General features: G+C 38.1%; 1 protein-coding gene across 1 annotated transcript; it reads right to left on the bottom strand.

Moving 5' to 3' along the window:
* Window positions 1-20573, bottom strand: CFAP97 (cilia and flagella associated protein 97). The gene is made up of 5 exons (XM_009873721.1): window positions 19706-20573; window positions 19547-19618; window positions 8388-8647; window positions 709-856; window positions 1-128 (listed from the first exon to the last, which is right to left on the bottom strand). Exons 1-5 carry the CDS (start codon window positions 20571-20573, stop codon window positions 1-3), a joined length of 1476 nt encoding a protein of 491 aa, XP_009872023.1.
* Between the last annotated feature and the right edge of the window lie 2895 nt (window positions 20574-23468).

The following is a 23468-nucleotide window of genomic DNA, read 5'->3' as shown; positions in this document are numbered from 1 at the left end:
TTATAACCAAGCAGCACGAACGTTAGTAGGTTTAGGTCTCTGTAACGCCCCTCTGGCTGAATCAGACACAGGCTTTTCACTTCTCTGACTCGCTGTTCCTGCTAGAGTGGATGATCTTGAAGTGCCTCCTGTTAACACACACGAGAAGAGTGAGAATGCTTACGCTTTGTACCGCAGAGAACTTCATGCCATATTAGTACTGCAACACTCATTACCATAGTTTCCAGGAAAACAAAAAATAAAAAAAAAATAATCACAGTAGGTTGAATACAAACCCAGAAGTGTTATAAGTTGGTTGTAAGTGGTCAGGAGAAAGAATTCAAACCTACGCCGTAGTGCTGTGGTTCTGTTACCCAGCATGCATGGATCTAGAGAGACACATACTTGCACATACTTCTCAGACAATTTCTAAGAGAAACAAGACTACCATCAGCAGGTTTACATTTTCTGAATGAGAATTTGAACCTTCTTTAGGGTTTTTGTGTTGTTTGGGGTTGCTTCCAATTAAACAATTCATACAGTCATCATACCTTTGGTACGATGGAAAAAAATCACTTCAATTATTTGTGTGATGCATGATCAATCTAAGGAAGACAGAGACAAGAACTTACTTGCTGTTCTTAGCAGTAAGTGCTTCACATATTCAAATTATCAAGAGATAAAACACATGCAAAGAAATGCAAGAATCTGCAGTTTCAAAGTACTTACTCGAAGGACTAGAGTGGCTGACAGCAGACTTTCCTCTTCTTACCGACGGTGAACTCAGATAACTCATCTGGCGCTGATAGTCCATCAATTGTTCAGAACGCCTCAAACCAGGTGTTGGCTTCACTGCTTCCAGTCTTTTCAGTAAAGCCTTAATACCAAAGAAAATATCAAGAGAAAGCAAGAACGAACACAGCATTATAAAACAAAGATACACAATTTGATTTTTTTATCTGAACTGCAAAAATCCCCAAGTTTTTCACATGGCACAACATGAACTCCTCCACTAAGCTATTACACTCACATAAGCTATTACACCCACATTCAATTCTTTTCTCAGTGTTACAACACAAACAGTAATTATCTCTTATATATCATCGTTTCTATGTTGAGTACGTCTTTAGTAGCCCATAGTTCTCTATAACTTGAAACAATACATCAGGTGGTGAAGACAAGCTGTGCTCTTCTAATCCTACCTTTGGTTACTCCACTCCTCTAAATTTCAAGAAGGATGAGAAGTTTTGGTTTTTTATTTTTCCTTTAAAAACACACTTATACTATTTTATATTGTCCTACAGGACCCCCAGAGAGAATTACTGACCTCAGTTCTGTGAGAGCAATGTCCAAAGGAAAGTAAAAACATCCACCAGACACTGTTTTATCCATAATGTAATTACAAGAGGTTCCAGTTTACATTATAGACATTTCCTCTTGTTGAAATTAACCCTGGCAATTGTGCAGCAAGCACTAAATTACAAATACCATGTAAGTAGCTGTTCTAAGATAGTTTCCCATTTTGCATAACTATTTCTACTTGAAACAGGATTTAAAGGCTTAAGAAATTTCCATTATCTAAAATAAAGAACCTGACAGCAGGACAAATTTGGGAGTACCCAGTTACATACAACTTCCAGTTAAAAACTTCACATTTTTAATATATTTTTGCCTCCAGTGCTTGCCTCGTATAGATCGATACATTCCTCCACTAACATTTGAATTAATCTGATGGCCTACAAACATTTGCCAGTAACACATCCATTGCTGATCAGAGGTATGACATGCATCCTATCAATGAGAGAGAATGCAAACTACAATTATACAAACCTCCAAAGTACTAAATATACCTCTGCTAATAAGGATTGTATTTTCTGGATGCAAACTTGGGTAGAAAGTCAAGAATCTGCCCGTATAGCTATTAAACTGCACTCTGTATGAAATAATCATTCTTCCCTAGTCTTGATCAGGTACTGTTTTGCTATTTTTATTTTCTTTTTACAAGAACAAGAAGATTTGCAGAAAGTGACTTAGGAAATAACACAGTAATCACAGAACATCAGTTGTCACTGTCTAGTTGTAATAGCAATCTACAAACTATTGGTAGTTTGTGCATGAGCACTGGAAACCTGCAGAGTGCACAGGAGAGAAAGGACAAGCAATTTTGGCTCAGTCATGTGTCACAAGTGCTTGCATCAAGTGCCAGTCAGTTCATCATCAAGTGGAAATGCCTAAGTAAGCAAAAGTCAAAGGAAGGACTTGAGCTAGAAATAGCCCTTCACTAAAGCCAGTTGCAGAACATGAAATGGTTGCCTCTAAATGTTACATCCAGCATTTTATTCACAACTTCATCCGCATCTCCCAATGCAGTGACACACTTTTAAACTCGCAGAGATCAATTATTTACCTTGAATATTAAAAACAGAGGCTCTCAATATGTTCATTTCAATCACAAAGGATTTGGATAAATTGTAGAAGTGACTTCCCTGTGAGAGTGGAGTATGTTTCAAGCCTTTACTCCAACAGCCTCACAGAACTTGCATAACTTAACACTGCAGTAACTTCAAGCTTGATTCTGAACATACAATATTTATACATGCCCACTTTTTTTCTACTTCAAATACAATTCTCTGCTTTTGCTTTTGTCTGCATCTTGACAAGTATCAAGTCCCCATTACTAAAAAAAATTAGACCTCTCAGTACTGAAACGTTACTGTTTGAACAGGTTAACACTGGACTCGATACACCCCTGAGCTACAGAAAGAACAGATATAGTTTCTGTGGCGCAGAAGTGTTCTAAGAAAAGCTCTTCTACAGAACGAGAGAATAGCTCCTGTGGCTCCCTTGCCCTCTGCTGCAAATTCTACCAAGGGCACGTTAACTTACATGCTATTCGCAGACATGAATTTTGCAGTTCGGAGAACGCCCTGCTCCATACAGAAACAACTCTTCAACACACTGAAACGGCAGCTCTGACCTACTAAATCTGTAACCCAGAACTAATCCGATTCTTATGTTTTTATTACTAACCCTGTAAACTTGATGTCCTTAACTAAGGAACCACCTCAGGCAAGTACCTTGAACAAATGTTCTCTTTCAATGATACATATAAACCTACTAATTCTTCCACTATTTTCTCCTTCTGAGAAATAGGCTGAAGAATGCTGCCACTTTCCTTGTTATTCTGAAGTGCTTAATCCCGCACCACTAATACAAACAGAAATTTTTTCATTGACCTTATTGACTAAAGAACCAGATCACATAATACAGGTATTCAGAACCAAATATATGTTCCCAATCAGATTTAAGGAATAAAGAAAAAAAAAGTGAATAACACATGCTAATTGCAGGAATATCACTAGTTACTCTAAATTGCATTGTATCTCCTCAGAGCTCTGGATTCAAGCTCAATAAATATATTACATTGTATCACTGATGACCTCCCAGTTTGTTAAAAGCCTCCCAGAACTTCTACTTCCCCCATGTTCTTTTACTTCATTATAATACTGAGTTTAAAATAAAAGTAGAATAATAATACATTAAAAAAAATATATCACAGAAGGTATTCTGTGCTGTATAATTGCCTTCTAGATACAGGATAATCTTTTATAAGTCTAGGCACCTGGACACAGATGAGTATCTATAAAGACACTAAAATACGTATTGTCAATCGCAGAAGGAAACATCAGATTGTCAACAATTGGAGAACAAAGGAACTTATCAAAAGAGTGCTGCTAAACAACAGACCAAGATAAACACTGCTAATTCATCTTTGGGTGTATCAGGAAAGCACTAAAGATAATTCTAATGCTCTCTTATCAGAAAAACGAAAAATACATCGGCACACACTTCTCTGCAGCTATGTTAAACAAGAAAGAAAATGCCACTGAAAATGCAGCACTCCTAAGTTAAGTTCCAAGAGAAGGCAAAAAAAGTTTCTTTGTTTTGTTCTTCTGCTTTGCTTTTTAAAATGTAGGAAGGATTCAGTTTCACCTCCGTAGAATCCTAACCAACTAGCTGCTGTGCCTTGACAGCTGTTCAAATTTATTTATATTATGCCTTCTCTAATGTCACTGATGTTAGTGATCACACTGGCCCTCTGCAGAGTCCAGGCGGGGGAGGGAGAAGTAGGTAACTGCATTCAAGGACAACTTTCTGTCCTTATCAATATAGGCATTTGTAAATTTCTCTGATTACCAGTTGCATTAATTACCTCTAACCTGACAAACTATGGATGTCAAAAATCTTCTAAAAGTTCTTCAATCTCCAGAAAAAGTCTTTTAAAAACTCAACAGCTACCAGGTTTTTGTGTGACTGGCATCACCATAAAGAAACTAGCCTTAAGAGCATCCAAAAAAAAAAAAAAGTTCCACTAAAATGAGTAGTATGAAAAAACCAGCTTTCCTTGAACTTGCCATTGCATCAGTCTTGTTATAATTACCACAGCAGTGGTCAGGAATCTTGAGTCTGGTTCAGGAATCACCAGCCTATAGCCTAAATACTACGATGACAGAATTACATTGTATTTGCATGATGCAGCCAGGCATTTTTTGTAATCTCAGGAATCACCAACTCTTTGTCTTTAGCTTTGGCATACAATGACTTTGAACACAGTAAGTGAAAATGTTTTTTAAAACCCTGCAACGCCCAAGTTTCTAAGGAGCCACCAACCCAACACAAATATTTCTGAGTTCCTAAGATGACCCAGGAGATTACATTCTCTTCCACAACGGCATTCCCTACAGCTTTCTCCCCCAGACTGAGACCAACAGGGCCAACCAACGCTGGGATTCCTTCTACAACCACACGGGGATGTGGCACCTGAGGTTTGATGCTCTCAGGCTCCAGAGGTCCTTGGGGACAGGACAAGGGGAAGGAAGTGAAAAAGCAGTGTGCAATACATCGAGGGAGGAAAGCACAAGGTGCCCAGGTGCAACCCTGATGGACCAGTGTATTCCCGCTCCTGTTTCCTCCCATGGCTAGAAATTATCCCCTTGGTCGTGGCATGACCCGGACAGCAGGGCAGGCGTGGTGCAGCACAGGATCGAAGGCTGTGGCTTAAGATCTTTGTACGTGGTGGCCACCAGTTAAGGGGATGGCCAGAGGCACTATCCCTCCCAAGTACCACAGCCCATCAGCACCATGAAATCAAGTGAAGACAAATCAATATACATTTATTTATAGCGGTACGGTCCTTGCATTGCTAAAAGGAGGTTCAGGTTTTCAAGCACGACAAAGGCAGCTCAGACTGCAAGAAAAGGGAAAGATTTTTGCTGAAGTTTTGTGCTGGTAGAGGCGACAATGTACGTAGTGGGGAGAAGCATTAATAACATCTGCAGTACAGATGACTCGGGGAACCAAGCAGGTGAATAAAGACTGATAGCCCTTGCATGGAAACATAAGAAGTGATTTTTTTTTTTTTAATTTTTTTTTTTTTTAATTTGTGTGTGACTATACTGGAGCTGCGATCAGAGTTGGATCTGTTGGGGCTTAGGGTACATTTTGGGGAGTACGAGGTAAGAGAACAAACAACATGGAGTGTTACATGCAGCAAGTCACAACAGCATGGGGTAGGAAGAATGCACAGGGATCTGTGGGAAGATCAAATATCCAGTGAAAAGGACAACATTCTCATCCCTCTTGTTTTGAGAACTGTTGTCTCAGACATGCTGAACTTCCAGTTTCAACTCAAAAGGTCACTCGCTTCCTAAGAACCTGGCTGAACACAGCAGCTTACCTCAAAAAGGTCATCTAACACCTAAATCCTAGTAAGAATGATGGAAAAAAACCCCACAAAAACAAAAACCCAAGAGATATGAATTACTTCTAAGCTTACATGAAAGGACTGGAGAATGGTGTGCTGGCTGCAAATATGTGTTTTAAGGTCCCCAAATACCTACCTGTATAAGATTTTACTATCACAAAATAAACCATTAAAAGCTTAAATGGTGTGTAGTGTTCAGTCTATGCAGTTAAGTTTCTTATACCAGCAGAAATAATGATTAATATGTCAATGCAGATAGACACACATATATGCAGACACATGAAAAAAAAAAAAGTAACACAGTCACACTTATGTCTCTTTCCACTGGAGAGGAGACAGGGTTGAGACTATCTTCAAATGCAGCAGCAGAATGTTTTCTGAATCTGCAGCAACCCCTATCGGCAAGACGCTCATTCTGGTCTTGCTAGCTCAGATAAGCAATCCAAATCAGTTTCGACTTGTTAAAGTACACAGTCAAAAGCAGCAAGCACAAAATTCTAACATTAATTTTAATGGCAGTCTATTTTGCTATTTGTGCTTTTTTCATTACTAATCACTAACTTATAACTATTGTTCTTCAAAGCAATGCGCCTTTTTAATCCATCTTAGCTCTTTCTGTCTGAGTCTGCGGGAGTAACATATATTCCCTGTTCCTCCTTGCATCCTCTCACAAAGCTAGGAGCATTAAAAGTGCTTATATTCCTCTCTACTTCACTAATATTTTAGTTAGTCCCCCTGCATCACCTCTGATACCAAATGTCTGCACCAGAAATTAAGCTGTCTTCTGATAAAACTGTATGTTGTAGCAGAAGAAATGAAAGCTTTCCCTAGACAAGGTGTTCCAGGACAAGAAATTATAAAAGCTGTAATTTAACCGGGGAAAAAACTCTTTACCCTCCTGCACAGACTACTGCTGTGGAAACCTATTCCTGAATTTGTTACAAACCCCTGCATCTTTCTCTAATAAATGTTTCACAAAGGTTCAAGCATCACATCCTGTATGCAATACCTCAGGCCTTGCATAAAAAAAACAATTAACAGAAGAAAGATTGATGAGGAAGTTCCATTGAATTCCATCTCTACAAAGGTGAAGAAAACAAATTTATAAAGCACAGACTTACAGCTAAACAAAGCAAAAACCACCTTAATGGGCATCTTTTTCATTTACAGTCTACAAGAAAATTGTGTCATACTTGTAATCCCAAAAGGAAGAACATACTGAAAAATCAGTATGTTACAACCGGCTCATGTGGAAGAGCAAATCCTCCTTTCAACGTTTTGGGTAAACAAAAAAACAAACCCCAAACCAACCAAACAAAACCTCACAAACAAAAAAAAAAAGCACAATACATGAAGAAAGCCCTCCTACCAACCTAAAAACACTAAAAGCCTAAAAACATTTCTTCACCAGGCAATCAGAAGTATCACACATCTATAAGAAGTGCTTATGCCAATTTCTTTCAGTGCGTGAAGTACAATGTTCTTTCAGTCAACCATAGTCTAGTGGGGCTGGGGGTAAATTTTCCTACTTTGAAAAATTTTAACAATCTAGAGGTCTGAAAGCTGGAAAAAATAAAACCTGCCAGATTTTCCTGAGCAGGGCAGTTACACTTTCTCAATGTTGAATTTATATCTCTATCTATATAAAAGAAAATTGCAACCTACACTTACACAGAAGAAAAAAGTTAGTTACCTCCACTATAAACTTTCCAAATGTTTTAACTATATTTTATCTCCTTTTCAAATACACTAACAAACAACTAGGATGTGAAAATGCCATTATATGTATTATAATTCAATCATTAAAAAAAATCTTATTCAAACGAGTATTATTTTTGTTATTTGACAGCTCTGCCAATATCCTTCTAAATTTTGAATTTGTTTTCCACTGAAGTTACTGTGATTGCTGTTATATTCAAATACTGCGACAAGTATAACACTACAAATATTGAAAGAGACAGACAGGTACAGAAAGAGTCACAAAACCCCAACCTGATGTTCACATTGTACCTTTAGATTTTCAAATATAGTGGGTTTGATGCTACTGTATTGATAGCTTGTTTTATTGAAAGCCAACAATAGGACAAGGGGCAACAGATGCAAGCTGGACCACAGGAGGTTCCACAAAAACATTACGAAAAGCTTTTTCACTGTGAGGGTGACAACAGGCTGCCCAGGGAGGTTGTGGAGTCTCCTTCTCAGGAGACATTCAAACCCAATCTGGACGTGTTCCTGTGTGACCTACTGTAGGTGATCCTGCTCTGGGAGGGGGGTTGGACTAGATGATCTTCTGAGATCCCTTCCAACCCCTAACATTCTGTGATTCTGTGAAAGCCTATTCTTGAAAGACTAGCAATCATGATGCATGAAGCAGGACTGTTACCCAAAGTTACGAGCATTAGCAATAATTGTTATCCCTTTTAAACTGCACAATGCTGAAGTGGAACAAACTCATGTAAACTAAAATCTACTTTCACCTGAAAAAAGCATCATTTCCCACCTCCCTCCCCTACAAACCACACGAACAATCTTGCGAACGGCACAGCAATGGAAATTTGTTATAGACACTGCAGTAGCTGTAGTTCATCTGACAACAAACATCCCTTCTCAATTTACTGATCCAAATCATTTCTCAAAAACTCACCAGGTTTTCTCTTTCAATTCTTTGCTGCTCCTTTTGCCTGTTGAGGGCACTGTGGTACAATCTAGTAGGCAGTGCAGCTGACTTCATTGTGGCACTTCTTCTTGGCTTTGCAGACTGTCTGGACAGTTCTTTTAGCAACCTTTGGTTTTCCCTATCAATTTGTTTTACTTCTTCAGCTGTGAAAGAATAATTTTTCCGTATTCTTTTAGGTGGCTGATCGATGTTTAGTTTCTGTTCTTTTTTCTCCAACTGTAGGAAAGCTTTAAAATGGCAAAAAGTAAAATACTCGGATTAAAAAAACAAATCAAATTAAATACAAGTCTTGCAACAGACCTGGAATACCAAGGTACATTTCACCTCCTCTCATCTGAATTACAGATTTATGCATTTCAGAAATTTTCTGGGCTGCTCTGTTGTCCCAGGTATATTGAATTTTATGCAAGTTTCACCACAGAAACCAAATCTAATTTTGGCCTTAGTTAAAAACTATTCTCACTAGGAATTCCTCTCCTTTCCATTTATGACTGATAATTCAGAGAAATTGAACAGATGCAGAGAACAACCAAGCAATACAAAAGAAACAGCAACATGCACACAGACACTCTGTAAGCATTTGCATAGGCTATAGCTGTTATTTAGATATCAGGATATAAATCAGCCTTCTGTGCACTGTCATTTCTTCTGCACAGTCTTTACTTCTGATCCCCGCCTTTGACTCTCATCACCCCTGACCTCTACCTTTACCAGTATGCTTGCCTAACTCCTACATTGACACAGTATGTTCAGACTTCCATCCTCAGATATTATTACTGTAGTTACTATGGCAATAGTAATCAGCATAGTTAATTTTATACATATATATATATATATGTGCTAATAGGACTGCCTTGATATAGCACTGAAGCAACACTGAACAAGCATCATCAGTGATATCATTTGTAGCACGAATATAAAGCATCAGAGAAATTTTCCAAGCAATAGAAAACATAACTTCAGGAAACCAGGACCAGAAATTACTTGGGAGAATCAAGAATTAAACCATAAATTAATATTTAGTGCAGGTGAAAAAAGCATTAAACTTTGCTCCAAAGATAACTAAGATACCTGTCTCAGCTGAGAGGCAGAACAGAAATGATGTTCAGACAGAAAACTGACACTGGGTAAGCATGACTCAGACAAAATGCATTTCCTGAAGTCACTTTGTTTATCCTTTGCTCCCAAAGCGATCCTACATTACGTTGGTGCAGGAATTGCAAAGCAAAAGATGAAAATTAAGATTTAATGGATGGAGAGAAATGAGTGAGGCTTACACAACAGAAGAAAAATGACTGGAGCCTGGCAATTTAAAACAGTAAAAAACCAACCAATTAAGCCAGGATATGAGGCTTCAAGAACAAGAATGCACATATAAAAATACACGGGAAGAGAGAGCTGCACAATTATAAGATAAGGTAACAACTGGAAAGCTTCACTTTCAGACAGAATCAGCTATATTTACTATGGTTCCACTGGAGCTTTGCTATTGACTCATTTCCAAGCCTTTGCTTTATAAAGCTCTACATTAGATCTTCTGGCAAGTGTTTTAAGAGCTTCGCTGTCATGGTATTACCCCATCAAACCACTGCATTACCTATGGTACAAGATTGGCATTGTCACGTTAGATCAAACAGATTTTTGAAGGCAAGACACAGACAAGAATGCCTTATGACTCAAACCATTCCCCACGTTCTTTTAACATCACAAGGTCTGCAGAAGATCACAGAATCATAGAATGCATTGGGCCGGAAGGGACCTTTAAAGGTCATCTAGTCCAACCTCCCTGCATCAAGCAGGGACAACTTTAACCGGTTCAGGTTGCTCAGAGCCCCATCAAGCCTGACCTTGAACGCCTCCAGGAATGGAGCCTCCACCACCTCTCTGGGCAGCCTATGCCATTGTTTCACCTCCCTCACAGTAAAGAACTTCTTCCCAATCCACCCTGCTCTACCATTGCCCCCTCTCCTATTGTTAAACAGCTTTATCAACAGTCCCTTCCCACCTTTTCCTGTAAGTCCCCTTCAGGTACTGGAAGGTCACTATTAAGTCTCCCTGCTCCTGACTATGTTCCTTGTGTGACTTGTACCCCTTCAGACTGTGAACACCACCAATGTGTGATCACTGCAGCCCAGGCTGCCTCCAACCTTGGCATCCCCTGATGAGCTCACTTGCACTGGTGATCATTAGGTTCTGTATCACATCCCCTTGGGTAGGGGTGTCCATTTTCTAACTTAAGAAGTTATCACCAAGGCACTCCAGGAGTCTCCTGGATTGCGTATGGCTCACTGCGCTACTTTTCCAGCAGATGTTGGGGTGGCTGAAATCCCCCAGCAGGACAGGAGCCTGCAAGTGCGATGCCTCCTGTAGCTGGAGTAAGAAGGCTTTGTCATTAGGCTCTCGTTGACTGGGCAGCCTGGAGTAGACACCAACCACGAGGTTCCCCTCGTTGCCTCAGTCTCTAATTCCAACCCATAAGCTTTCAACTTGCATTGGCTATTCTTAAAGGAAATCTCTTCAAACTCTATGCATTTCTTAACATAGAGGGCAACACCTCTGCTCCTCCTTCCTCACCTGTCCCTTCTGAACAGCTTGGAGCTATCGACAGCCACACTCCAGTCACAGGATTCATCCCACCAAGATACTTTTTCATTCTTACGCCTAAAATCCCCACAACAAGCAAAAGAAGCATCCAAAAGAGAAGTTTTGAGAAAAGCAGAAAGAAAAAAAGATACCGGCATGCCGTAATATTTCCCCAGCAAACACTTTCATATCAGCCATTTTTTTGGTGAGGGATGTCTGAGGCAGCTTTTAATAGCTTCAAAAGCTCAAAGAATGATGAGCGAGTTCTTACTTTAAAACATAATTACATCTTTCTTGCAGCATCTCAACTGAGTTTATTCCAGAATTGATGCAAGAAATACTGCTACTGTCTTAGAGAAATTTAGAAACAGTATCCAGAACCCAGCATCTAAGCAGCTCATGAATTTCAAAATCCCTCTGGAAATTAGTAAGCACCATCAGTACACCAGCCAATATAGGCAAGAACTGCCCCCAGGCAGCTCTAACTGTGAGGCTGTCCACATCAACAAGTATTGTTTTAATTTGCCAAGAGAAGATGCAAATCACCTCAAAATCAAGTCACAATACAAACTAGAGCAGATCAAGTGTGTCAAGTGACAGATTAATACAGTATAAATGCCTTGAAAAGCTTCTTTACAATTTAATAAGTTATTCTCAGTTGAAAATTAGTAAAGTCATCAACACCATATCAGGAGACAAACCTGGGATGAGACTCATCTGGATACACCTACAGGGAACAAAAAGAAACGCAAAGAAAATAACTAGGGCAACACAATTCACATAATATCAAGTGGTGGTGTACTTTTCAGTAAAAAGCTAAATATTTCCTTCTGAGAACATGTAAAACCAGGACTGCAGAACCAAGCTGGAAGAAAGTAATCTGACTAACCATCTAATGAAGATATTTATTATATTCCATCCTAAATAGTTGATAATTGCATTATTACGAAGCTATGAAAGATAATTTCATCTTTTGCCTTATATCCATAGCATCTCACAGGTTAAACGGGACTGTGCATCATATGCAAGTGTAAAAATCTGGTGTGGCAAAGAACAGTTGTTCAAATGAAGCCTTGACCCAGCTTTGTGGCAGCAATGTTACTGGTGATGAAGCCTCTTACAAGAGACATTTAAGCTTCTGAATAACTGCCTGTGCAAATTTCAAACAGCTCTTTTCTTTCTGTGAAAGGTGTGAACTAGTCAGATTCCATTTAAAGTCATGACATTCTGAATAAAGACATTTTTAATTAGAAATACAAATATCACATCTTCACAGGTACACGATTGTCTTAATTCTAAGGTAGCTGGCTGTACTTTGGTTAAGAGCGCACACTGTTATGATGTAGCTATGAACTATAACCAGTAAACACTGATTAAAAATGCTTAGAGATAAATAAGCATCAAGGTAATTACTTGTCTTTTGACTTGCTCATTTTTGTGGAAAATCGCTGTCAGCCATGGTGATAAAAATACAGAAACAGAGCAATGACATAAAACAAATACCTTTCCTTTTCCCTTCTACACTGGTCAGTAAATACTTTTAGAAATTACAATTCAAGGAACCCTGCAGCAATTGTTACATTCAGGCTCCACAAGCACTACATCACTTTGTCGCTCAGATCTCCTATGGGGCAAAGGTACGCAACCGGGCAAAGGTCTGGAGCACTAACCACATCAGTATATTCTGAGCTCTCAGGCAGCTACTGAGAATATATACCTCGGTACACTTCCATGCATTGCTCTGCTGGATGTTACTTCTTACATATATGAATTAATCCTGACAAAATTTTACTGACTAAACTTTACTCTCATCTTCCAGCTTCTTCAGTCACATCCCTCCTCAACACACACTTTCCTCTTTTTCATTCATCTGTCTTCCTCCCCTCCTTAGCTTCTCATAAGTCTTCTTCCCTTCAATACATTTTCTTCTACTTTTCCTTCATCCACACCTTTTATCACCTCACCACAAAGATAGCCTATGCTTAGCAGGCATAAAAGGGACTCCAGCTCACTTTCTTCAGGATGCTGTTGATTCTTAGACTCATTAATATCTATTATTTATACTTGCTTAGCATATAAACTGACTTTACTTACTACCAACAGCTTTCTGACAATTTCTGAGGTTAAGGGCTTGCTAACAGCAATAACATCAAATTTATGACAACTCAAAAGAAACATTATTAATGAAAGAATTCGTAAGATCACCACGAAGGTTCTACTGGGAAGTTGCTCTGAAGTTTGAACAGAAGCCTCCTAAAACCCAGTCACTAGTCTCTTGATACGCTGTTGAAATACAGAAGACTCATTAACTTCGCACCAAAAGTTCAGATCCAACAAAACATGAACAGCAGTAAGTTTTTGTCAGCGGGATGTGGTGAATCAATCTAAAACTCTCTAGCTCCTCACTAGCTTCTTCAGTTTCCTCAACTGATCCTTTTACAGTCAGTCTTCTGTATGACCTAAGGAAGAGCCACATTTGAAATTTCACAAGTAGCTCATTGCAGCAACAGCACTGCAATATGCCAAAGCACTGGATTAGGTAACACATTAAAATTAGTTGGTTTGCTGTTCGTGTTGCTAAACCAACAAATTAGAGTTGTGTTTTGCTCAGTTAGGATCTATGTTAAGGAAGACTTTAAGCTGAAAACACCACTTCAAAACAAACTGTAACTGACTGAAGCCTCTCCATAGATAACCCTTTCTAAATCACAGCAAACAACATTGATCTAAGGAACTGTGCAAGAGGGGAGCTTAAAGTTTAGTAGAAAAGAGAAAACGCAAGAGGATGCATCCCGTGTCACTTACTGAAAGAGGATCACTAATACCACAGGGTAAGTGCTTGTTCCTAACAAGCAGGAGGCAGGGGACATCCATGCAACCACCGCTCCTTAAACAATGCTCAAACTCCAGTGGCAATCTAACGAAGCCATAAGCAGAAGTTCTGCAGGTTTTCCCGAAGCAAGGACAACACTATTTCCATGATGGAGAGCAAGGCTTCTGGCCCCAGAACTTCCTAGCACCAGTAATAGTTTCCACTACTTCCAAGATTACCTAGCTGAAAACCTGTCCAATCTGCACTCTGCAAAGCACCACTTAAGCAGCATCATATTCCTATTCTCTGCACATTTACTGTGACAGAAAATTAAGTAATCTAAAGCAGGTACACATGCCCAATATACACCGAATGCGCTTCAATATTCATTGGCAACAACACTGCTTTCACAGCAAAGGCAGGAGGTGTCTTGGTGAGATTAACACAGCCCTACAAAACTCGGGACAATTTACCAGCAATAAACAAAAAAGAAACAAGATCCCAGGTGAGAGGTAAATGCATTTCTTCTAAATCCTGTTAAGTATTTTAGGTACAGTTAGTGTTATTTAGCTAACCACCTACACTCTAATCATAACACTGAAGTGTTCAAAAGGTTTACCTGACTATTTTTGCAGTGGCCAATGACAGCATGAGGCAGCTCTACCATTTACACAAAGAGTCTGTAAGACTTGGAGCAATTAAATATGACTTACCTGTAGCTCCATACGCTATTGTGGGTAATAAGCAATTTAAATCCCTACATACCACTTCATTGTCAGACAGGCCATAAATCAATAATTTGGGGATAGGGGATAAACAAGCAGCAGCATTTGTATAAAGGCTTGTGCAGTGTGCAGTCCACTTCTCATTTACTGGTAAGCAGGAAAAGAAAATTCCCTGGTATTCACAGGCTTTCTATGAAAGCTGGTTTCCATGGAGAGACACCTGACTTTCTCTAAGCAATAAACAAGCTGTTTACTGCTTTCAGCTTGTAAGCATTGAAATGACCTCGCAGTCAGAGATGCCAAACCTTACATAAAATACAAATTAGCAAGTCAAATGCATTAGGACAGGATGAAACAGTGGTTCTAACAGCATTAAGGCTAAAATTAAAATCATGCATGTTTCAGTGTATCTGTTGCAATCCCAGTAGAGGAAAATGTATTAAACTGGTTCAGTGCTTACAAATTTGAGTTTCCCTGGTATTCGGTTTTATAATGCTCTACTACCACACCTGTAACATATCCGAAAAAATACAAAAGGATTAAATCACAGTTCTTGATCAGTCTAATAGTTTCAGTCTAAAACTATTTTCCTATAGTATCTTTAAACATATGTCCTAAAATATTCATTATTTCACATCACAGAACTCCTCAAAAAGGACTTTGGAGAATTCATGATTTGATTATTTTTTTATTTTTTAAGCAAAGGAGAAAGTGCTTTTCAAGTATACATTTTACCTATTTAAATAGGCTTAAATACAGCTGGTATTTATTTCTTGATGTCATGAGAGAGACAACAGATACAAGTGTAGATTTTTTTTCTCCCCAAATTACGCATTTTTCTTATAGATGTTGGGAGACCACAAAGTCTCAGTATAAGAAAACACTGATAACTGCTCTTCTACATCAACATGAGTTACTAGATCTGTGAAAACAATGCATACACACACACACAATTAGTTCAAATTATGAAGATCTAAATTAAACAAAACTTAGTGAAAAATTATACACTTAGTTCAACTGTAGAGTCTGGGTGTTCTGTATCTATCTAGAAGTCCACTTTAAATTTCAATATTGTTTAACAGTTATTCTACAGATATACTCGCATAAGCGAGCACACAGATAACATATGCCTAAGAGGAGAAAATTTCAGTCACAAAAAGCTTGTTTTATTTCCTGAGTGAGAAATTATAGCCAAAAAAAAGTTAAAGCAATTGCTACTTGGTCAGTTGAAGCTGCTTTTTAGTTCTCTATAATAGCTTTTATTCAGAAACACAGAGCTTTTATTTTTATAATAATGGTATTTATATCACAGTGCTTTTCAGCAAGTGAATTCTGACTATTTTACAATAGAAAATTTAAGGCACAGAAGAGGCCAAAAAAACTAATCAGAGAGCATATAGGTCAGCAAGAGCTTCAAGGATAGAATTCAGATCTTCACCCTGTGGCCCATTGTCCTAGTTACCCCATCACACCACCTCTTCAAGTTAATAATAGCTAATACCAAGGATTTACAGACTAATTCTCACAGACACCTCTGTAAAATAAGCAGGTATCAACCCCATTTTACAGAGAAGAAAACATGCAGTGCTCAATTCTTTACTGCTCTATATACCCTGTGCAATTATATTACTACTGTATTGATACTCACATAGATACACAGCATTTCTAGCCTACGACTCTGTATTCAGAACTACAGAAATCAAGAGACTTGTCTGAAGGCAGAGAGCAAGTCTGTAGCATAGTGGGATAGAAATGGATAAGCGCTCCGTTCACACTTCCATGCTTAACCCATCTCTTTACCTGCATAACCTCCATTCTTTAGAAGTACAGGGGACACTGGATCAAAACATAGGATCAAAACAGCATCAGAAAACGTACCCATTTCTTTTATTCCCAGCTTTTTAACATGTAGCGTTACAAGAGCACTTCCAAAGCCAATTTTTTACAATCTATTTCTTCGCATTGGCATATTTATTTCTCTTTTTGTGTTCAGATTACTCAAGAGCACAGCAGATAACTCTGACATTTATTATTATAGGTTTTAAGTATCACCTTGAGTTAATTCTAACTTTCTGAAAGATCTTTAAGGTTTATAACAAAGTGGAAACAGTACTGACTCACCAAAAAATTACATACAATAATTGATATAACATCATTAAATAATTTCTACCTGAAAAATTTTAATCACGCCTCTATTTTTTCCCCATGCAGGTGGTAGAAAACAAGAAAGGTAAAGAGTGAGGAGAAATCTGTGAGATGTAAACCTTACTAACCCTGAGTAACTGAAATTGTTAATATCTATGTTCTTGGCCACGCTGATATTTAAAATTCTACCATTTTAACTGAAACTAGTTCACTTAGTTCCTGTAGGACAAATGGAGGCTGCACAGCAAGTTGCAGTACCTGGCAATGCTCAATTCAGTAACAACAGCTATAAAATGACAACCAACTGTATCTTTATCAATCTTGTTCATATATCTTTATACCTTGTTCACATATCTTTATCAACTCTTGCTCAGAGCTACGGTCACTAAAGAATGTTTGTAAAATCAGAGATAAAGGTGCACAGCAATACTCACCTAAAAAGCATTCAAGGCACAATATACAGCATGGAGACTGAAATTTCCAACTGAAATTATGTTATTCCTGAGATTTTAAATTACTCAGAAGAGTGTAACTTAATATTTGGCTTCTACCAAGAACAAGCACAGCTTTAGGAAATGTAAGGGTATGATTTAAAAAAAGTACATTTAGATAAAAAAAATTAAGTGCTTATAAAAATCAGTAGTTTGCAGTATGAGCATGAATATATACCGAGGGCATATACTAGAGAGGAAAAACTACTTCAAATCCTTTCTAGTTTAAATGTAACATTTCTTCTAAATGCTTTGAATGAATTCTGAGATGCACAAACTACCTTGCTGTTTAACAACCAGACTGGTTCTAGTCTAAAACTTCTTTGAACACACGTGCTTTTCACATATTTCTTCCCTTTCTTTGTGATTCTTTAATAGATGAGATTCTAGTCGTTCCAATTGTTCACATTACTGGTGCAGAGAATTATACAAAATGAACTAGTGCACCCTAGAAATAATGCAGAACAGATTACACTGAAATTCTGCATGTCTCTGGGGACTTTGAGAAATTAAACTCACCTAATGGCTGTGTTACAAGCCTATTTGACAAAAATCTTAAACAAAATTCTTCATCCGTATAGATTACCAGAAGAGTATCTCTCAAATCTGAGACGATCATTTAAATACTCTTTCACGCGCTCAGGCCTGGGCTTCTGCTGCTCTCATTTGAAGCAAAGTTCATGGCTATGCAGTTCTGATGAACATTTAATGAAGAATCAGAGGGTGAGGGGAGCAACTTGCACTTTTTTTTTAATGAGCACAGAAAAACCTGGAAGCAGTAACTCAGAATAAGATTAGCTCCTATTTTCCCAGACTAGCTACTGCCCACCATCAATAATCGTGCCCCTTTTAAACTTCAAAATATTCCAAGTAATTAAGCTATGTTGTGCTTGCCAGTTTAGGAGGCACTTGGGAGTAATATACACATTAATCAAGAACATAAGCTGCCAAGCTGTATGAATTCTACTTCTCATTACTCAGTTCTTATTACTGTTATGCAGAATTGGTTTTCAGTTTGGGGAAAAAACTCCCCCCGTCTCCAGACAGAGATTCCTCTCTGAGAACACTTACGCTAAGCTGTAATACCCGTTTGCTTTAGGTATGAGATGAAACCTTCTATAATCACCAGTTATTAAAATTGCTTCTTGTTATCAGGGAACAAATAAATACGTAGGGCATAATTTCAATTGCCTAGCAACGACTCTTCTAACATCGTGGTTTGACAAGCGGTTAGAGCCTCCTCTAGTACCAAAGGGTTGCTGGAGCACAAGGACCATCAGAGATGAGACAGCTCTACCTTTCTTGATGGCTAGCTCTGCTTTTCTTACCATCAGAAGAATCTTCACACAAGTGAAATCCTAACTTCTACTCATAGGAAAGGTAAGTGATGCATACAATATGTTTTGAATCCTTACTCACTTGAGGCTCAGCCTAGCAAGGTACAAAGTGAAAAAAGACAACTCATACAGTTTTAGTCACGTCAGACCCACTGCAATACAGCAAACTTGGGTTGAAATGTACCAGGCTTAGACCATAAGAGGCTTTCGTCACCCAAGATCAGCAAATTCCTTGACCCAAGCCTCTTTTATTCTACAGATTTTACTACGGAAAATTCTGGACCATGGAAACAAGCTTCAAATATGCACATGAGATCTTGCAGTGCATTCTCACCCCATACAATGAAGGTTTGCAATGAATACAGTGAGATTCCATGCTCTCTCTCTTAGATTTCATTATTAAGATTTACTAAATCTATTAGCAAGAAGCAACCACTCAAGTTTTATAAAGATTATCCATTGTTTTTCTCTTTAAAATACCCATGCTGAAATTCACAGTATTTTAGGAGGCAGACATTTAGTTTAGAAAAAGTATTTCAAGTAATTTCTGTTTCATTATCAAAAATGTACCAGAAGTTTAAATATATGAATATTATTTATCATGCAAGGTAGTTTTGGATGGCCTTTCAGTTCTAAAGGTTGATAATATAGCATTTTAGCAGAAAGGTTAGTGTTTTAATTTAAGCACCAAACTGTGGCATAGTCCAGTAAACCCCAAGTTCTCAAAATGCATGTGCAGTTTTATTATTCAATTTGTTAATACACCAAATATTATTTAGAGATTCACTCCATCTGTATATCTTACTTCTAGGTACATGCATACCAACATGTGGTTATGCACATGCCTCTTTCCACTGTATAATCATTTCTATTTACATACAAAAGAATTCAGAGAATTACATCAACACAGCTCAATCACAAATCAGTTTCAAAAATACATGTGGCACATTACAACCTCATTCTCTTCTATTACACCCAATTGTCTCAATGTACAGATGTCATACTTCACAGAAAGAAAACTTAAAATTTTCACCTTTCAAAAGTTGATTCAGATCCATGGCATCATGCAAGACTTTTCGACTATATCTGCGATCAAATTCGGAATCTAATGAAAAAAAAAAAAACATATATAAGACTGGATTTCCCAGACCCACAGGTTTTAAAAAAATTGTGTTATATTCTTCAAAATTACCATATAATTCTTGGTTCACATTTTCCTGTCTTTTTACTTTTAGTTTCTTATCATTTGATGCTGCAAGCTCAAAAGACTGGATAGGACTGATGTCTGGAGTCGACAGAGGTGTTACGTCAGTCACTGTGTCTTCAGACTCCTCCAAGTAGTCACCGAGCTTTGGTTTTCCTTCTGTTAATTTCATTACTGACTTGAATTTTTGTTTTGGAGACAGAAGAGTGTTCCTACAAGCATTCCTCTTCGAGGAAGAATGAGATGAATCTGATAGACAGCTATCAGAATCTGTATCAGAACAATCTGTATCTGAGCTTGAAGATGAAGATGAAGAAGATGAGGAGGAGGAGGAGGAGGAAGAGGAGGAGGAGCTGATATTAGTATATTTTTTGCTAGCCTTTTTTATGTTGTTCGACTGCTTACCTGACTTTGGTCTAACCTTCTGTTTTTTACCATCGTCACTACTATCTTCCTCATCTGTAAAATAATTTTCTTCACCTTCTTTAACTATTTTGGGGATTCCAGCAGGAACACTCTCCTGTGCTCCCCTACCCGCTGCAGATGTCGCTCCAGATGGAGCTTTGTTCTCTGCAACTGGAGAAAGTGATAAAGATGAAGCATCTCCAGAACGATCTGCACTATTTTCTGGGGACTGATCCTTCTGTAAATCTTCCTGCTTTTCTTCATTTTCTTCTTCACAACAACTTGCATCCTTTGAATTGGAAACCAAATCGGGGTCTGCAAGATCTGCCTTTGTATTTCCTTTCTCTATACATTCACCATTTTCTTCAGCTTTCTTTTTCTCTTGCTCAAAATCACTGTCAAAGAAAGCATGATCCACTTCACCATCTGATACATCTTCAAACCGGTCCATACTGAAATACGAAGTGCCACCTGCAATCATCAGAAAAGGTTTCCAAAGGTTAGGGGAAAAACACACCCAAGTACACTTCTAGTATAATAGTCTTGGCCCTTCAGTCTTTAGTAATTTATAATGCTGCAACTATGTTATGCTGCTAGAGAAAACTCCGTAGTGAGTTCTACAAAGAAATTTAGTGCCATCTTATTTTACACGGTTCACATGTTAGACCAGAAAGCTTTGTTTTAAGTGAAGAAAAACTACTAGCAAAGTCAGCAAAACTTCTACTCTTAAGGAAATTTGTCAAACATAGTTAAAACTCTTAAGCCACCAACAATTACAATCAAGCAACTGCAGGGTCTTATTTTATCCCTTTAAGCTAGAGCCACTCTTAAGCTAGAGCCACTAATGAGCTATCATTAGCTTGGAACTCATATTATGGATTATTACCAGCAGCAAGTGAAAGGGGGGAAAAATAGTGAAAGAGTCCATTCCTATATAACAGAAGTATTTTATTTGTGTCCTGAACTAATTCTTAAGCATCCGTGGAAATATCTTAACTGTTCCTATGGATGCTGGAGACATCTCCACACAAAAAAGCAACATGTTGAAACTGCACATTTCAAATATTTCTTAGCAGAAGACAGCGACATATTCAGTTTATTGTTGTACATCCTACTGAAACTCATCGGTTATCTTCTTTCAGGGAGGAAGTTTAGTGCTTCTGTATCCAGTTCTAATTAGTCTGCAGTGTGACTGGGATGATTTTTGCTGTAGGTTTAATGTTTTGCTATATATTTTACTACTGAAATGTTAAGGTTTTGAATGCCTGCTCTAATTATGTGTGTGTGTGTTGCCTTTTAGGTGATAGTGTTTGTAGCTGGAGGAGGCAACTACATGGAATATTAAAATCCTTCTTTGTGTGTGGCGGTCATCATCTTGCCCGACACAACCACTCAAACTTCAGACTTTCAGCACTTGAAGCAGGAGCAATTTCAACTTACATCAAAAGATCCATGACTCTCTAGGTTAAATTAAAATAGAGGTAGAGCATGTCAGTGTTAATGCTTTAGTTTGGATCAGGAATCTGTTTTTGACAGTCCTCTGTAACTCGCACTGCACAGTATGGTGAGCAAACTTGATTCCTGGAGATGAAGCTAACCTTTAAAGTGTGCTCCAGGCACCCAGCTAGTGCACTTAAACCAGTGGTCACTATTCAGTCCACTGGACCAGATTACGGCCATCCCAAACACATTGCAGGGTGGATATCAGGTCCTCAGCGTTATCCACTGGGCTCTACAACTCTGCTCCTGTTGTGCCACACTTCTTGCAGAAATATATGGTGCTAGATCCCATGAATGTGGCAGGGGGGGAATATGAAAGTTTCCACTCACTAGTAGTATACAGAGAGAGTTAAAATAAAGTAACAAAAAAAAAAAAATAAAACAAACTCAACACCCCATAACCAAACAAAATTAGCCAGTATCAAAGACTACTGTTCTGATCTAGACAGCAGTACCTTTCTCCTACTTTTTAGAACATATTTTATACAAATTTTGTAAGCTGCAACCAATAAATACATAACATTTTTTATAGCCAAGGAAACCAAAGGCAGCAGAAGCAACTATACACGGCAAGAGAAGAAGAATACTTTACAAGATGGATGGTCTCCTCAATCCACATACAGTTTGTTGCCATGGTAAAGGTGAAAAAGGAATCCCTAAACTTGCCCTGAAATTGCAAGACTAATCCCAAGAAAGCTTCCAGTCAAAATTACTTCACAATACAGAATCTTTAAAAGTCTATGTCACCCAGTTACCTTGACACTTCTCAAATAATACAAAGTTTTAGAGGAATTTGAAACATGCACCCCAAATACAAAAGGCACAACATAAATCTTAGAAGTAGAAGGTGTTGCTAACTCCTGTGGTTTCAAGACTCACAAAGCCAAAGAACTGAAAGAGACTCAATAGCATTAGATGTTGTATAAAGTTGAAAGTGCTATTAAACCACAGAAGAAGAGGTCAACTCTGGCACCACAAACTCTTTAAAGCACCTAGTTCCTTCAAGAGCACCAGAACAAAGAAGCAAAACACCTGGGAATACTTAATGTGAAATGCTACATGGAATTTGGAAATTTTTCATATCCTTGTCATCTCTTGTGATCCTTGGCTTCAGGCAGCTTGTGTAGTCTGCAATGCTCAAATGCCATGTGAATTCCTAGAAGCTTTCCTAGAGCATTATCCGAAAATAATAATGCATTTTAATATATCAAAACAATCACAACAGAAAAAGAAATAATCAGAAGAGTAATGCATTATTCACATTTTATTTTCTACCTCAGGTAACCTAAACTAGAAGGGAACTAAACAGAGATTTTTGGCATTACCAGTAGACAATAAATTATTTGTTTAGCAAATACAACTGGGGCAAAGTCAATCCTACGAAGAAAATTAATATAGAAAGTGTTAAATCAAAAAACCTTCTTTCTCCATGATGCAAGGTTTTCATTACTTAAGGCACAAGCATCTCACCAGTTTGTAGCTTCAGATAGACCATGACTGACTTGTAAAAGTAGGCATATGGTGTATTTCACGTGCCTCAAGCACGTGGATTTGATATCCTGTTAGCACTTTTATACGTGTAAGATAACAGGAGGATAAGGCAAAAATGAGGTTTGCAGGTGGATGCAGACCAACTAGTATGGCTTGAAATATAAACTTCTGTTGAGTGCAATGCAAACATCCACGTATTTCTCGTCTATGTAATGCTACTCCTGCAAGGGAGACTAAACTTTATAATACAGTAAGTGGTCGCACCACGACTTCTCATATGGCTCTTTTCTGAGCACAATCTAAAGGGAAGATGGCATTTAAGACAGTAGCAAAAGGGCAGCATATAGGTAGTAAA

This window comes from Apaloderma vittatum, unplaced genomic scaffold (genome assembly GCF_000703405.1).
Source record: "Apaloderma vittatum isolate BGI_N311 unplaced genomic scaffold, ASM70340v1 scaffold9520, whole genome shotgun sequence".
Taxonomy (NCBI): Eukaryota; Metazoa; Chordata; class Aves; order Trogoniformes; family Trogonidae; genus Apaloderma; species Apaloderma vittatum.
Note: the sequence above shows the minus strand (reverse complement) of the source record. Positions and strands in the feature narration are given on the sequence as shown.